The sequence below is a fragment of the Canis lupus genome, chromosome 5 (assembly GCF_003254725.2).
Source record: "Canis lupus dingo isolate Sandy chromosome 5, ASM325472v2, whole genome shotgun sequence".
NCBI lineage: Eukaryota > Metazoa > Chordata > Mammalia > Carnivora > Canidae > Canis > Canis lupus.
In genome coordinates, this window is record NC_064247.1 from 82646802 (window position 1) to 82663086 (window position 16285).

General features: G+C 57.3%; 2 protein-coding genes across 4 annotated transcripts in view; one reads left to right on the forward strand and one right to left on the reverse strand.

The window, feature by feature from the left end:
• CMTM4 (CKLF like MARVEL transmembrane domain containing 4) overlaps window positions 1-7725 on the forward strand; it is a 72328-nt gene extending 64603 nt beyond the window's left edge. For both annotated transcript variants that reach the window (XM_025426372.3, XM_025426371.3), the window contains exon 4: window positions 549-7725. In XM_025426372.3, coding sequence (XP_025282157.1) covers window positions 549-713 — 165 coding nt within the window. In that variant the 3' untranslated portion in view covers window positions 714-7725. The remainder of the gene's footprint in view (window positions 1-548) is intronic.
• A 579-nt stretch (window positions 7726-8304) lies between these two features.
• Window positions 8305-14769, reverse strand: CMTM3 (CKLF like MARVEL transmembrane domain containing 3). 2 transcript variants are annotated; one of them, XR_007410539.1, is made up of 6 exons: window positions 14599-14769; window positions 12099-12254; window positions 11072-11167; window positions 10562-10682; window positions 8978-9152; window positions 8305-8739 (listed from the first exon to the last, which is right to left on the reverse strand). XR_007410539.1 is itself a non-coding variant. In XM_025426373.3 (5 exons), the coding sequence occupies exons 1-5, from the start codon at window positions 14752-14754 to the stop codon at window positions 9124-9126; spliced, it is 558 nt and encodes a 185-aa protein (XP_025282158.3). In that variant the 5' UTR covers window positions 14755-14769; the 3' UTR covers window positions 8305-9123. The 2 variants fall into 2 exon arrangements, 1 of the variants encoding a protein (XP_025282158.3); XM_025426373.3 differs by having other exon boundaries at window positions 8305-9152.
• Window positions 14770-16285: the final 1516 nt, after the last annotated feature.

Genomic DNA, 16285 nt, shown 5'->3' on the forward strand with positions numbered 1-16285 from the left:
GTTCTCCCTCCCAAGTGTCACTCAGTAGATCGGTCAGTCATTAGCAAATCATTAAATTTCTGTTGCTGCTTACCCCAGAGCTGCCCACCTGGAGCTGCCCAAGGGAGAGGCAGCCGGGCAGCAGGCGGGAGCTGGGGGGCTATGATTTGGAACGTCAGGCCACGTGGCTTGATTAGGGTTTCACACATGAGACCCTCATTTCCTGTCTATATAATACTTTGGCTACATTGTGCTTTCTTATCTGGGACCAGTGGCCATGAAAAAGAGGCAAACCCATGATTTGTATGTGTCTGTGTGTATTTAATAGATCCAGAACACTTCAAAAGAAGCCGTAGGCTGTCTTCAGGTGAGGCAGCACTTTATGTGGATCATGTTTAACTACACACTTGGCCATCGTCTGACAGCCAAATATCAGTGGGCCTGGCGTGGTACAGCTGGAAGAGCTGCACACAGCTCGGGTCAGCGTGAGCTGCGCAGGGCAGGTCCTGCCCAGACACCCTGTAGACGGCTGACGTGTCTGAGGACTAACCGGTGCCTGTGTTTTGTAGATATTTGGCTTCTTGGCAACCGCGGTGTATGCGGTGAACACATTCCTGGCAGTGCAGAAGTGGAGGGTCAGTGTCCACCAGCAGAGCGCCAGTGACTACATCCGAGCACGCACAGAGTCCAGAGATGTGGACGGTCGCCCCGAGATCCAGCGCCTGGACACATGAGCACCTGCCGGAGCCCTCCTCCCTCTCCTCATGCCCATCCTTTCAACCAAGTTTTCTTTCCCTCATCACGTCAGATTTTCCTGTGATTAAGTTGAATTTTGTCCTCTTTGGTAAAAGTTCATTCTGGGAAAGTTTTTCAGAGTGGCCCTGGTGGCGGGTCCGTGAGGCAGGGAGCCCCCTGTACCCCGCTGTTCAGACAGAGGCGGGCGGGAGAGGCCTGCAGATTGCCCAGCATTTGGTGGCTGTGGGGGCAGCTGGCCTTCCTGGCTGCCGCGTCTCTTCTAGTCTTCACTGTCCCCAAGCACAGGCTTCACATCTGACTCTGAGCCACCCTGTCATGTGTTTTTGTGACAAGTCAAGAATTTGGATTAATGGGAGCTGCCGGGAGGGGTAAAAAATCAAGGAATGAGCAGTCAGCAGCGATCACTGGGCAGGCCCCCCGCAAGCCCCAGGGCGACGTGTCGTCTTGCTGCCTGGACCTTCCCCTGCTCCTCGTCCTCCAGGCCTGGGGCATCGCAACAGCAGCACAGGCCCGGAACGCCGCGTGAGATGCTGAGTGTTTGGCAACCGGCGTGCTGGTGGAGCTGTTTGCTGGGTCTGGATGTTATGGGGCTGGGAAGAGCTGCTGTCCTCTTGGGGCGGCTTGGCAGGACTGCTGCCAGGTGGGAAGGTTGCCTTTTGTTTCCTACCCTGCTGAGACAACACATCCTCACTCGATGGCTCTTCAAATGCATCACCTCCCCGAATCCCACATTCTTCTCCAGGAATATGGGACCACCTTGTTTTCCAGCTTTCTACCCACCCTTACTACTTGGAGGCCAAATTGCAGACTTCCTGCAATTTTACCTTCTCAGGTAAAAGCCACACAAAAAATACAATCCATTCCAGCAGCCAGAATGCTTGCCCGTTTGCTGGCTTCGTGGACCACAGGTCGGGACACACCTCTCCTTTAGGGATGTGTGCTAAGTGTTGAATGCCTGAGGACAGCTCTAAAGTGATTCTGAGTAGGTTTGTCCAGGATTTGAAAATACTTGAATTTCCACCACGACACATCCTTTCACTGATGTTTCGGGAGGCACAGATTGTAGCTTTTGTGTGCCTCAGGGTCATAGCTATGAACATGGATCTTGGAAGTTTTGGGGAAAGATTGTAGTTCTGTGAGGTTTCGAATGGATGCTTGAGAACGTGAAGGTTATGTGGTGGACATGTTAAACGAGCCCCTGTGATGCTGTAGTGTTTTTGTTCTTTGCATTTTTCCTGTGGGAGACCAATTGTGTCTTTCATGGGAAAAATGTTTTAAGTTGTGGGGTTTTCGCTCTCTGAACTGTTGTTAATGTTTACAAACCTCCTTCTTGCTCTGCTATTCTGTGTTCAGCTGTCCCCAGGGAGGAAACCCGTCCTGCTGGGGGAACGAGTCTGCAGCCCAGGGGATCCCCCAGAACCTCGCCTAGTGGTGGCTGATGGCAGCTGCAGCCGGGCACCGTCGGGGCAGAGATCGTGAGTGTGTGTGGGGCGCAGTGTGGCTGGGAAAACATCCGGCCCCCCGTGCGTGGCATCGCCCGCTTTGTGGAAGAGAGCGTCTGATTTCCCAGGGCAGGTAGCCCTGCTAGGCGGGTGAATCCGTGTCTGAAGGGTTGGGGTGACGGCCTAGCCCCCTGGACCAGCCCTTTGGTACCATCTCAATTCTGCTGTGGTTCCTTCTGGGGGTAGCAGCCCCGGTGGCAGGTGCGAGCTCCTGTCTGCGTCAGGGGCGGCGGGCTGGTGGGCTGCAGGTGCAGAGCCCCGCTGGTCTGGTGGTCACCCCCCCCCCACTGCTTCCACACCGGTCCGATTGAGCCCCCTCCCGTGTGTGTTGCGAGGCAGCACAAATCATGCTTCGCAGACTTAGCGTATGTAGTGACTTCTGAGGAGATTGTGACATCTAGATTTTATATCTGTTCATTTTATGTATTTATTTTGCATTTGCTGAGTGTGTCTGCATAGTCCAAAATGGGCTCATCTCCCTCTGAGAGTTCGTTAGAAACAGGGTCACAAAGACTCAAGCTTGCATTCAGCGGGGCCCACATGGAAGGACCACCCTGAACTTTATCAGAAATCTGCTGGGAATCATGTTACTTGGCCTCAATAAAAAGCCGCCTTTGAAGTGAGATTGAAAAAAAGAATACCACTCAGGCAGGATTGTTGCCCAAGTTTTCCCAAGTCACTGCAATAAAACCAGTTTATCATCTGGTGAAAAAGGGCCTATTGGTCTCCTGAGGATGTGTTGAAAGCTGCAAGAAAGGGTTCTGAAGCCCATCTAAACTGCAAATGCTTACAGGTGATAAAAAGTGATGGCACTTTGTGCCACAGAGCGACTCGGAGTCAATTTGCATCGTAGTGTTAGAATCTTTGGAATTATTTATGTCCCTGTAACTATTTAATATCCTTTGTGCCATGAGCCTCCCCCATGGTTTTTGTAAATATATTTCTGTATATTTAATTAGCTCCCAGTACAACCAGCAGCGGCCAGGCCCATTCTCTAGCTCTCTAATCCGGGTGAGGCAGATGCACGGCAGTGTGGTGGTGAGCACTCGTGGAGGGCTGTCTAGGGCGAGTGTGGCAACACTTGCATTTTCCTTGTGTTGCCTCTGTGTACAAACAAGACAATCTAGACTTAGTGGGGGCTTAACAGGATTTTTTTTCCCCCCAAATTGAAGGAAGCTTGTTTGTACATTTAATAGTTCCACTATGGATCATATCCATTTGGTTTGGGGGCATTTTAAGGCTGAGGCAGTCATAGTGTTTATCAATTTTCTGGTAGGATGATGCTGGCTTTCATAGTTGGTACCAAACTTGATGGGAACTGCAGTCGTTGTGTAAATTGGAATTTGCTCCTGGAGACTGTATGGTTGAAACCCTCAAGCATTTGGTGGAACCTCTAGTGGTTTTAGATGGATGCAAACACTGACGTCTTCAGAGAAAGTTGATCTTGGCACAGATTTGGGTGATGTGGTATTTTTTTTTCCCCTCTGATTCTCCTGCATCTTCCTTTCTCACTGCTGAAGGCATGGAGGGAGAGGTCTGTCCCTTTCAAACAGAGAGATTACAGTCATGGGGGCCTAAAGATGCTCGCTGGCCTCAGAGAGAGCCAGGGAAGGATGAAGCCAGTCACAGATTAAAACCTCATAGAAGTTTGATTTAAAGTATTTTATTTCAGATTTTTACTCTGTGCAGCAACACTTGTCTAAGAGATTACTTTCGCCTGGCAAAAGAGGGATGTAGTAGCCTGTCCAGTCCCAGCGCCAAGGCCTCCTGGGCACCTGGAGCTGAAGTGCCAGTCTGGGCAGAGCCTGGCCAGCCCTGGGGAAGGCAGTTGGGACCCAGCCTGGCTCTGAGGGCTGGGCTCTGGGAGGCGGACCACACCCCGAGTCCTCAGGGCACCATGACTCCCCTGGGACGAAGGCTCTTGCCCACGGGTAGGCGTGAAGTGTATCCAATGTGTTGGATGCTTCTGCTCAGAGCTTTGGACTCTGTTGAAAACATGTCTACTCTTCTAAAGCCTGCAGCTTCATCTGCTTTTCTTTGATGCTTTCCTAGTGATTGAGACTTTGGTTAAGCCACAGGCAGTCTCTTGAGGAGAGAAAGCACGTAACTCTGTCTGCACATGTATGCAAATCCGTGCTCCTGACAGCAAAGCCTGGAGTAGCGCCTCCGTGTGTCATGTCCTCCGTGTGGCCCCAGCTCACCTTTTCTTGCAGATACTCCTGTGCTATTTTAGGAGAAATAAAATATTTCTCAAAATATTTGGTTCTCAAATATTTGGGTTCTCAAAACTGGCCCTCACAGATCAATAGTGTGTGGAGGCAGTGTGTGGCCAGTTTGGTGATTCTGGAAGGCAGTGATGATTTAAGTGGTCCCCTTGTGTCTCTGTGTTCAAAACCAAGCAACCATGAAGTTGTGTCACCACTGCTTGATTGTCTTTTTCTCCATATTTTGCTTATACAGGAAAATAATGACATTAAACAGGTAGCAAAAGGCAAAAGGCAAAAAAAAAAAACACAAAAAACAAAAAACAGCAGCACTTTCTAGGCTGAAGGCTATTGCCAATTAATTCTCTTTAGCAAAATAAAAAGGTGCTTCTTGCCCAGGCACTGCCATTAACTCGTTTGCCACCTTAGGGAGACGCAGACATAACGCCACCTTCCTTGAACTTTGCAAACCTTCCTGGCTTTTTATAAAATCTCGTGTTTCTTCTCTCCTCAGCAGATACTTCTGAGATCATTAAGAACTGTCTGGTTGAAAAGGTAATTTGAAATATTTGACCTTCTACATTGCTTTTATTTAGAAACCAATCTCTGACAGAAAACACCCTCAATATGTTAAATCTGGAACTTTCTTCTGAAAAGGAATGTTCTGGGTTGACTTTTCTTCACACCAGTAGATGGCATTTATATACTCTTAGACTGGAAACAGAGGAATGGGTCCTGATGTGTTTTCCCTTCTCTGGTCTGGATCATGTTTTTATTTCATTTGGATTTAATTTCTCAACCTTGGGGATTTTTCCCCCCTCTCTAGTTTTTCTTATTCCTAAACAGTAAAGAAAAAAGTTACCTACAAGTACGCTGAGCTTGAATCAATGGCAACTTGCCTAGAATAAAATTCAGCTTATGGATTCTTGAATAGTACATCTTTTTCATAGAGTTAGCTTGTTGTCTGCATTTTTATGCCAAGACTTCAATTCAGGTTACTGCTTATCTAGACACCTGTGAGTGGCATGTTTTCTTTGGGATGCATCGTACACAGAGGCCAGAGAGCCTTCAGTAAGGGGTTAGTAGCCTGGACTGTAGTGCGCTATCAGAACTTTTATGGTTCTAATTTAGAGTAGGAACTTCTCAAAGGACCTTGATCAGCTTTGTTGATGGGATCAGGGCGAGGCTGGAAGTTTCTTTTCCTAATTGTGCCTCAGAGGATAGAAAGTAGGACACGGTTGATTCGGGTGATGGTTTGTATGGGACTTGGTAATAGTCTGAACCTGTCAAATCTGAGAAACCCCAGTAGGAAGCACCCCATTTTACCAGGACACGAGGACAGTGTGGGGACCTGATGTGCATGCCAGGCAGGGCCAGTCTGACGGCTGCCTCCCTCTGTGGGCCATTTTGCTTTCTTGCCTTTTCCAGAATCGGTTTTGCAAGTTTTGAGATCCTGTTCCCTTCTCTGCAGAAGCGAGGAAGGCAAATAATCAGGGCTTGAAGGGAGAACTGGTTGGTCCAAGGGCCGGCCCCCCCGGGGAGGACGCAGGCAGGAGGCCTGATGCACCTCCAAGCTGGCCCCGGCCCACACCGGGGCTGCCTACTTCCAGCGCTTTCACTCTGTAATCCATTTTAAAAATGAGCTTTCAGATCCTGCCTCATGATGAAACTAACGTATGTGGATAAAACCAGTGCTTTTAATAACTTGATTTTGATATGGTTCCCACTGAAAGAATGTAGGGATCGAAACTATTTGTATATGTCGAGATTTGTAGGGGTTCAGGAACCCGTGGCAAAAACACTTAACTATTTATTATAGGTATGACTGTATGTTTTTTCCCCCAAAACAGGTAATTCTGTCTTTGTATATTTTAAGACAAATAAGAATTGCTTCACCTTCGGTGCCTTCTGTGCGTGAGTCACACAAACACTTGTCAATCATGGAATTGAAAAAAAGATGTACATTTAGTTAAACCAGATGACACTATTTTTGTAGCATGATTTTAGATTGTGTCCTTTTAATATTGCTTTTAGCAATGATGGTTTTGAGGTTTGGCCATTATCCCTTTTAGACTTCGTTACATATTTTGAAAAAATTAAAGAAACAATACCCACCTTGGCTATTCCTGCCTCCTCTCTGCTGCTTTCTCCCCAATGATTTGTTTCTGCTTATTTCAACAGTCTGAGAGTAAGAGTATATTTCTGTGAAATAATTATGAATCCGTATAACTGCATTTGGCATTTTTAAACCACTTGGTCACTTGGAGCCACCGCTCACCTCAAACAGAAAGAGGAAAGTGGTTTCATAAAAAAGAATGGACGTCCGCGGTGCCCTGACCTCCCCCCTCTCTGGGGTGGAGATGGTGCAGAGCCCCCGTGTCGCAACCCCGGTGTCCTGGCCTGGCGAGGGCGGTCCTGGGCCTGGCGTCTGCGGACGGCTCAGGCCACCCCCGGCCCTGCGTCCCCCTCCGCCCGCTGGCCTCCTCAGATCTCACATGGGCTCGGTGCCCCTTTCTGGCTTTCTGCCTGGACAAAATAGGTGCCCTGCTGTGCGGAGCCCCATGAAGTCGAGACCCAGCTAACCCGCTAGCTGCTCCTTTGGCTTTCCCACCCCTGTAGGACGCGAGTTCTGTCTGGTCAAGAAAAATCTCGAGTAAACTAGCTGAGCCGTTGCAAAGTGAAGGAATGGATTTACTGAAACATGATATTACAGCTCCTCTTTTGTCCTTTGGAAGGGTCAGACTACGTAATTATTTTAACGAAGGAAGTCAAGTCAGATGGCTGGTAACTGCAGTGATTCTTCACTGGTACTTGGCCCAGTGGCACTTCTGGGGGGCGACGTTAATTTAACAACTATGACATTTTGCTTCTGAAAAGTCTATTTCCTTTACTAGTTTGGACACAGCTGTGGGGCATTCGGAAGGATGCCACTTGGCACGCATTGGTTTATGCTGCTGGGGCGGGGGGGGGGGGTGTCTCCCGGCTTCTCGAACCCTGGCTCGTGGGTTGGACTCTGTCCACGTGGAGCAGGTCTGGGGCCCCAGAGCCTTTGCCCCCGGTGGTTTGTCCCTGACAGCAGACAAAGCCTCACATTGCCCTCGGTTTTGCCCCTTTGTTTCTTTTGAAGGACCTATTTTTCATGGTACTTGTGCTGATTGTTTTCATAGTGTTCAAATCTGTATTTTTGTATGTAGAGGGAAATAATTTTCTCAACACTAATCGCTAATAAATATTGTACTAAATTGTCATGAAGGAATTGTTTAATAAATGGACACATAAAAGTGGCATCGTCTCCTTCTTGGCCCCCACTTCCTTCCGCCGCCTGGAAGGCTGAACGCAGCCCGCGTCCGTGAGGGCGGCCGGGGTCGGGCTGTCAGGCTGCGTGGAGCAGAACCCCGCCGTGTACCCCGCGCCTCTGCACGCTCCGCTGTCCCGCAGGTTTTCGAATGTGCACGAGAGTTGGGGCAGAGCGCCTGGGCCGTTTGCACGGAGCCCCGGCGTCCTCCCGGGCTTCAAGCCCGAGGCCCCCGTGCGACCAGCGCCCGACCACGAGCGCCCCGGGTTCCGGCTGCCTCAGGGGGGCCGTGGACTGTGATCCTGACACCCCAGTGAGAGGCTCCCGGGCCCCTCAGAGGGGCTCCGGGGACCGGGCAAGTCCCCGAACCTTCTGTTAGTTTCCTGGGCCGTGACACGGGGTTGTGTGAGGAGCGGGTGCTCCCGTGCGGCAGACGCTCGGGGTGCCTGGGTGGCACAAGCGCGCGGCCGCTGAACCGGAGCGGTGGGGACGCCCGGCGGACAGGGCCGCTCTGCGCAGCAGGCCTGGAGCGCGCTGCCTGGGGCTGAGGGTTCTCAGACACGTACACTGCAAGCACATAGTCTGGTTTAATCCACTGTGGCTTTTACATGCAAGAGACGAACAAAGGTCACAGATGCCCAAGACACGGGGCCAGGTGAGGCCTTTTGGGTCACAGAAAGTGTCATGTAAAAAACTACTTTTGTGTAAAAAAAAAACAAAATTACATAAAGTTACAAAATCCCGTTGAACATACACACACAGCACACGTCCTTGGGGGCACACAGAAGGCACATCGGGCCCCTTGCCTGCCGGGGGGCCCCGGGGAAAGAGGGTGCGGCCGGGCCTGCCGGGCCACCCAGAAGGCTGTCAGCGAGTTCACGGTTAGGCACGCGGGTCTGCGCCCCGGTGAGCCAACCTACAGCTGCCCCGTCCCCGAGATGTGGCTCCGGAGCGTGACAGGCGCCTGTTAGGGGTGCCGTGGGAGCAAAGGTCGGTTTTCTCCCTGTTGCAAAGTAAAGCGGGAACTGGTGCTCCCTGAAGGAACCCTCGGAAGGATGGTTCTCGACAAAGTGCCTGGCACGAGTGGGACACCAAATGCAAACGAGAATCCTTGGGGCCCAGCAGGTTGGCCTGGGGTGGCTTCTAGTGCGCCCCCCCCCCCCCCCCCGGTGCTCCCTGCGACGGAGGTGCAGGCTCCATCCGCTCTGTCCCCTTGTGCTTATTTTTGGCAGAGCGCTTACAAGGCTTCAGGTCCGTGGCAGACACGAGGACACATGGCCCGACGTGCACGACGCCCCGGGTGCCGCGTTTGGTGGCGCGTCGTGTGCCTGTCACCAGGCGGCCAGCAGCTCCCACTGCTGAAGGCCCCGCCTCCCTCCGACGCCCCTCAGTCGGAGTCAGAGTCGGAATTCTCTTCTGGAAGGAAGACAAAGGGGATGCTTGGCGGGAGTTTCTAGGCCCGGGTGCCCGGGGAGACCGGCTGGGTTTCCGGCTGGAGCCCCGGGCCGGGACCCCGCTTGGGCAGCCGCCGTCACCTCCAGGGTACGGCCACGCGGAGGGTGCCCACATGCCCTTGCTCTAGCCTCTCCCAGGTCTCCCTGGGCTGTTCTCCCCTGGGGGTGTCAGCGTGGCAAATCCGCACCCCAAACCCTGCCACAATTCAGCAGGGCACAGTGGGCACAGCCATTATTCTGGGACAAGAAAGTAAAATATGCTAGAAAATCAGGAATCCTCTCTTCAGCCACCTTAGAGTTTCAATCCCCTTGGCCCGAATCCTAATTTTATATGGTGATCAGACACATTTTATGATGTTCAGGGCCTACCTAAGGTGTGATTCAAGGGCTCCTAGAAGCCCAGCCCCCCAGAGTACTCTGTAGAGCCTTCTGCAGGAGGAACAGCATTCAAGTCGCTAACCCTCGCTCCAGCTGCAGTGCCAACTGCTATTTTCAGGGAGGGACCCCCCCTTCCCTGGCCAACCCCTGACTCTTGGAGCCCCAGTCAATCCTCATACTGTTGGGGTCACAGGTGAGCTCCGAGAGCCTCCAAACACCCTGACCCCCTAGCCCTGTGCCGAGGGCTAGACTGGTGGGATTTTGTGGTTTTGCTGTATTCATTCTAACACATGAGCTAGGAATCATTTTACCACCAAAAAAAAAAAATTTCTATCTCCAAATATTAAAGCCCACAATATTCAAACACATGTCTGCACTGCCACTCCCTACTTGCTGACTGGTTATCTTGAAGAACGCATGGCAGGCAACTGGTAGCAGCTCACAAAGGCCTGGGGAAAATGTCTAGGGACGTTAAACCTAGGGTTGGTCCAAGTCCAGGACGGGGAGAGAGGAGCCTCATATTTTTAGCAGAAGGATGGTTTCTGCTGGCTCATAAATCTGAGCTTGCTGGCGCCGTGGAGAAGGGTGGGAGCTTGGTTCTCTGGCCCCTGAGCCATGGGCCCGGGACGCTGGGCAGGTGTCGTGGGGGTTCAGGGGATGTGATCAGGGCAGGTGGCCACTTTGCAGCTCAGTGACTGGCTGCCTTGGGGGCTCATCCGGGAAGGTCCCACCGAGGAGGAGGTGCTAGGCCTGCCCTCAGCTTGCTTTTCCTGGAGAGGCAGAGGCCCTGGGAAGCCAGCTGGCTGCATGATCCGTGCCCCGTGAAGGGACGGGAGAAGCAGGCTGGGAGAACGCTTCCTGCCCTCCTGGGGGAGGACGCACTCCTCCAGCTTCACACTGGCCAAGTATCCCTGGGGGCGGAGGGAAGGGTCCCCAGCAATAGCCCTGGGTCGGCAAGCTGGGTCCCCGGGGAAAAGCGGGGTGGCCACCCACCTTCTGCCTTGTCGGCCGTGTTCTCTTCTGTGGAGTCCCCTTCTTTGAGGAATTTGGCCACGTCGTTAAAGATCAGGTAGAAATCAACGGCAAACACGATGGTGGCAAAGAAGCCGAACACCTGTGGGACGGGACAGGGCGCATGGCACCCATCACGGGGAGCTGGGAGTCTCTGGGCCGAGGGCCCGGGACAGGCAGGGAAGCCGCCGCCCCACTTGACCCGCTGAACAGGCGGGACGGACGAGCACAGCCGCCTCCCAGGACCGGCAAGTAGGAAACTGCACTGTGGCCTTGGTGGGCAAGCAGCCCCCCAAACCCGGGGCCCGCTGACACTCCGCTCAGGGACTCTGCAGTTGTGGAGACCTGCGTGCAAGCCCAAGGGCCTATGCAGGGACAGACTCTGCCCCAGACACTGAGTGTCCAAAGGGCATCTGGGGCTCCACCAGGGGTGGGGTGACCTTGAGGGGGCATCGCCGGGCAACCCCTTCCAGGGCTCAGGGGGCTACTCACCCCAGCTGCTTTGGAAGCCGCGTCTGAGTACTTGGCGACAGCCGTGATGGAGATGGCGAAGTAGATGAGAGCCGCAGTGACACAGCGCAGGAAGTCCTGGGGAGGCGGGGTGTGGTCACTGCCCTGGGCTCCCTGGACTGGGGCACAGCGGAGCCCAGAAAGGGCCAGGGCCTCGGAAGGGCAGCAGGTGGCAGGAACGGGGCTGGAACCGCCGTTCCCAGGGGACGATGAGCCTGGCAGGCTGGGCACTCCCCGGACCCGCAGCTCTGGCATCCCCCGGGCTCCCGGCCTGTCCTGGTCCCATCGCACTCCCTGACCCTTCTCCACCCGTTCCTGCCCCTGTCCGGGTGCCCCCGGAGGCTGCCCTGTGCCCGGTCCAAGTGGCCGTGCCCTGTCTGGTGGACAACAGGACGTGGGCCAGGCTGCAGCTTGCTCTGTGGCTTCGCCCACATGCAGGGCTCCCTTTTTGATGAGAAAGACATTGAAAACCCGGTCACCTGCCCCCGGCTGGCTCTCCGAAGGGCCTCGCTGTGCCACAGACTTGCGGCAGGTCCATTTACGTGTCCTGGTGTCTGCTCACCTGTCCCCAGACACGGGGACACAGAGTGCAGCTCATCAGGACGCGTACTGGTACGAAGTCACGAGACCAGGGTTCAATTGCAGCGTTTTTGTCCCTCCTCAGGCAGTTTGAGGTGGGGTTTTGAGGGCTCCCAGGTGACCAAGCAAGTTGCCAGATGGCTGAAGTCTGGCTAAGCCCTGCGAGCCCTCGGTTAGCCTGTCCTGCTCTGGTGGAAAGGGCTAGAATGCCCGCGGCTGGGAGCACCGGCGCCACCTGGTGGCCAGGGCCAGGACGCCGGCTGGGGTTCCCGGCGCGGGGAACGGGGGCTGCGAGGTGAGGCAGCCTGCGGGGGGGGGCCGGGGGGGCACAGGGCCGCTGAGAGCCGCCGCCTGCAGCTGCACAGTACCCCCACGCTGAAGGGCGACGGCCCCAGCGCAGCCACCCCTCCGGCCGGGGACGCAGCCTCACCATCATGGGCCAGCACAAGCCCTGCCACTTGTCATTCAGCTGCATGGCATCAGCGAATAGGAAGTAGAGGGCCAGGAGGAACTCCAGCAGAGGCGCTGCCAGGAAGGCGGATGCCGAGGATGCCACATAGCAGACAAAGGTGATGAACGAGAGGCCCTGCAGGTGAGAAGGAAAGTCACACCCCTCGCACGCCCGCGCCCAGGGCTCTGCATCCAGGGACAGAGGCTGTGCCAGCAGGGGAGGTGACCCGCCCACGGTCCTGCAGCTGCCAGGATTGGAATCCGTCCCGGGCCACCCCCCTCCAAGTCCCAGCTCCCCACTTGCGCCCAGCCCCCCAGGAGGCTGCATCCCAGCCCCCACCCCCCCCCGCAGGCTCTCGGCAGAATCCATCCAACCCAGATGGGGCCCAACAGGGCAAATCAAACGTCTCAAAGGCGGCGCGCTGAGCAGGAACCAGTTTCAACAAATTACACCCAACGCCCAAGAATGTAAATTTTAGCTGAAACACAGCTTATGAATTTTGAACTTTAGTGACATGCGTGCTGAAGTGTTCGGAGTTGCAAGGTGCCCATGCGGGCAATTTATCCTGCATCAAACACTAAACCGCCCTGGTGCCCAGACAGATGCGTAAGATAAAGCAAATCCGACAACATGTTCACAACTGCGCGATCCAGGCGGTGGGTGTTGGGGCCTTACAGTGTAACTCTGAGTTTTTTACAGGTTTGCCAATTTCCCCAGGAGGAACAAGGCCTCCCGGGAGGGGAGTGTTCACTGAGGCTTCAGGCCCTGGGCCTACCGGCCCAGCCAGCCCTGCAGCCCTGCAGCACCCCCCCGCCCCGCCCAAGGGCCGGCTTCCGCACTCGATGGGTGGGCACCGATGCCCCACGATGCTGTGGCCCTGGGGGTGCCCGCTGCAGGGCAGGACAGACCAAGATGGGGGGCTGTCCCCTGGCCAGGGCCCGCTGAGGCTTGGGGCGGCCTCGCAGCCACCTGTGCACAGGTGCTGCTCACGGCCCACTTGGCAAACGAGAAACCGAGGTGCAGACAGTGAAGTGGCTGCCCAGCGCCCCGGGGGACAGGCATGTGGCCTCAGGGCTGGCTGACAAGTGGCCCTGCCCGAGTGTGGGCCGTCTTGCGTCCTGATTTGTCACTGTGGCTGAGTAGCTTGAGTGGGGCTCAGGGGGCCCCGCAGGGACTCCCGGGTGCCCCACAGGAAACACTGTGGCTGCTTAGACAAATGAGCCGCAGAGATCCCAGAGAGTCCCCAGGGCACCCGAATCTGTCTTGAACGAGCCCATGGGGGTAGCTGAGTTCAACTCAACAGATGGGAAATTGAGGCACAGAGAGGGGCCTCCAGGGAGAGCCAGGCCGTGGGACCCTGACCCAGCGCCGAGCCGGCTCCTGCTGTGCCTCCTCCACAGGGGCCCCTCTGCTGCCCTTCCCCTTCCTGTCCGCCACCCCCAAAGCCAGATTCTGAGGAGCCCCCTCCCACGCCTGCTCCCCCATTCCCTGACTCCTTGTGGCTGCTTCCTCCCCTTTCCTGTCCCTGTCAGCCTCCCCCTCTCAGGCCTGGAGCAGCCAGGGGTGACCAGCGTGGCTCCCCTGGGATCAGCCCTGAGCCGCTCTCCGCCCCCTACTCCTGTGAGCGCCTAGATCTGGATTCCTGACTCCTGTGGGCTGAGGGCCGCTGGGGCTTAAGGCTTCTCTGCAAAAGCGCTTCCCATCAACCTCTGGGCAGGGCCGGGGCCAACCAGAGGTGACCCCTGGAGTGTGGCCCGAATCGGGGGGCCTCACCTGGGGGTTGGGCAGGCCCCGGGCCGTGACCTCCAGGCTGACCCTAGGGGCAGGAGTGGCAGCCAGGTCCCGTCCTGCCAGCGCCAAGGGCAGGTCTGGGCCAGAAGCCTCGGATCTCACTGATGAGATCCCGCTCTCACCCTTGCTGTCACCCAGCCCTCGAGTGGCCCACCTGTCAGGTCCCCCAGGCTCCTGGCCTCAGCCTTCTTGTCCGCAAAGTGGGAATAACGACGGACTAGGAATCTCCCGAGGGCTCCTCCGCACCTCGCCCCCCTGCGCCGCCCCGCCCCGCCCCCTCCCTGCCCGAGGCCCAGCACCGGCCCCGCCGCGCGGAGTCCCCCAGACAAAGGCCTGTCGGGCGGGGGTGGGGGTTGCGGGCAGGAGGCAGGAGGCCGGAGGCCGGCGAGGCGGGGCGGGGCGGGGCGGGGCGGCGGGATCGCAGCGGGGAGGGCCGCGGAGGGGGATGAAGTCACCGCCGGGCCGCCCCCGGCCCCCGGCCCCCGGCCCCCGGGAGGGCTCTGCTCGCGCCCCCCGCCGTGCGTGCGGCCTCACCCGTCCCGGGGCCCTTCCCAGTCCCCCGGTTCCTCCCGGTTCCTCCCGGGCGCAGGCGGGGGCGGCGGGCCGGGGAGCGGGGAGGGCCGGGGTCGCGCCCCCGCCGCCCGCGAGCCGGCCCTGCTCGGCCCCGACGGCGCCCGCCCGCACTCACCGACTCGGCCAGCAGGAGGCGGCCTTTGCGCGAGCACAGGAAGGCGCGCGCGGGCAGGAGGGCGCGGAGCCCGGGCCCCGGGGCGCCGGCGGGGGGGCGGCGGGCGCGCGGCGGGGCGGCGGGGGCCGGGGCGGGCTCCTGGTCCGGGGTCCACATGGCGGCGGCCGCAGGGAGCCCGCCCGCGCCCGGGAGGGAAGCGGAAGCGCCGCGGCGCGGAGGGAGAGAAGCGAGGCGGGGGCGCGGGGCGCGGGGCGCACCCCCTCCCCTCCTCTCCCCGCCCCTCCCCCGCCCCTCCCGCCGCGGCCCCTCCTCCTGCCCCGCGCCCCGCGCCCCGCGCCCTCTTCCGCCCGCCTTCCTCCTCCTCCTCCCGCCCCGCCCCGCCCCGCGCCGCCTGGGCCTCCTCGCGCCCCCCGCCCGGCCCCCAGCCCCGCCCGGCGCCCCGAGGCCGCCTTTCGGCCGCCCCTGAACGCCCCGTCGGGGCCGCGTCCGCCCGCCTGGGCCTGGAGCGGGGTGTGCCCTCGCCGCGGCGTCGCCTCCTGCCCGCGTCCCCGCGCGCGTCCGGGGCCCGGGAGCCTCGGCGTCCGAGGGCGAACCCCGTCGGGGCCTCCTGCGCCTCGCACCGCGGCGCCGCCCCCTTCTCCCCGGGCCACGCCTCCCGCCTCCGGCCGCCCCAGGCTCCCCGGGCTCCCCCCACCCGGACGCCGCCGGGTGGCGCCTGGGCCCCGGGCGGGGCGCCGCCATCCACCCTTCCCGCCGGGATCCGAGACCGTGGGGTGCCCGCCCGCCCTCGCCCGCCCCATCGGTCCGGCCCCAAGGCCGGCACATCTTCGCCTCCTCGAGCTTTCTTTGTTTCTGCTCACGTGTCACCACCGCCAGGGCCTCCGCTGGGTCCCCGAGTCCCCCCCCACCCGCGCTGCTGTGACGGCGTCTTTAAGAGGCTGCTCTGCTTCCTCGTGCAGCCCAAGGAGGCTTAAGGTCTCCATCAGGATCATCTCCATCTCCCTTAGGCCTCAAACCTTGGGAGTTTCCATCTTGCCCGGAGTCTTGGTAGAGACACTAAAAACATAACCCCCTTGGTGTCCTCTGTCCCTGTGTCTCCCACTCACAGACCTTCTTACAGTTTCGTGAACAAACCATGCTCCCTTCCCACTATAGGGCCTTTGTGCCTACGGGGCCCCGCTTTCTGGAATGCTCTTCTCCACCTGGTTCTCTGATGAACTATTTATTTATTTATTTATTTATTTATTTATTTATTTATTTATTTATTTATTTATATTATTTATTTATGATAGGCACACAGTGAGAGAGAGAGAGGCAGAGACACAGGCAGAGGGAGAAGCAGGCTCCATGCACCGGGAGCCCGACGTGGGACTCGATTCCGGGTCTCCAGGATCACGCCCTGGGCTGAAGGCAACACTAAACCGCTGAGCCACCAGGGCGTCCCTCTTTCTTTTTCATGAGAGACACAGAGAGAGAGGTAGAGACCCAGGCAGAGGGAGAAGCAGGCTCCATGCAGGGAGCCCGACGCGGGACTCGATTCTGGGGCCCCAGGATTACACCCTGGGCCGAAGGCGGCGCCAAACCGCTAAGCCACCTGGGCTGCCCAAACCCTCTGTATTCTTACCTTTCTTTCTTTCTTTCTTTCTTTCTTTCTTTCTTTCTTTCTTTCTTTCTTTCTTTCTTTCTT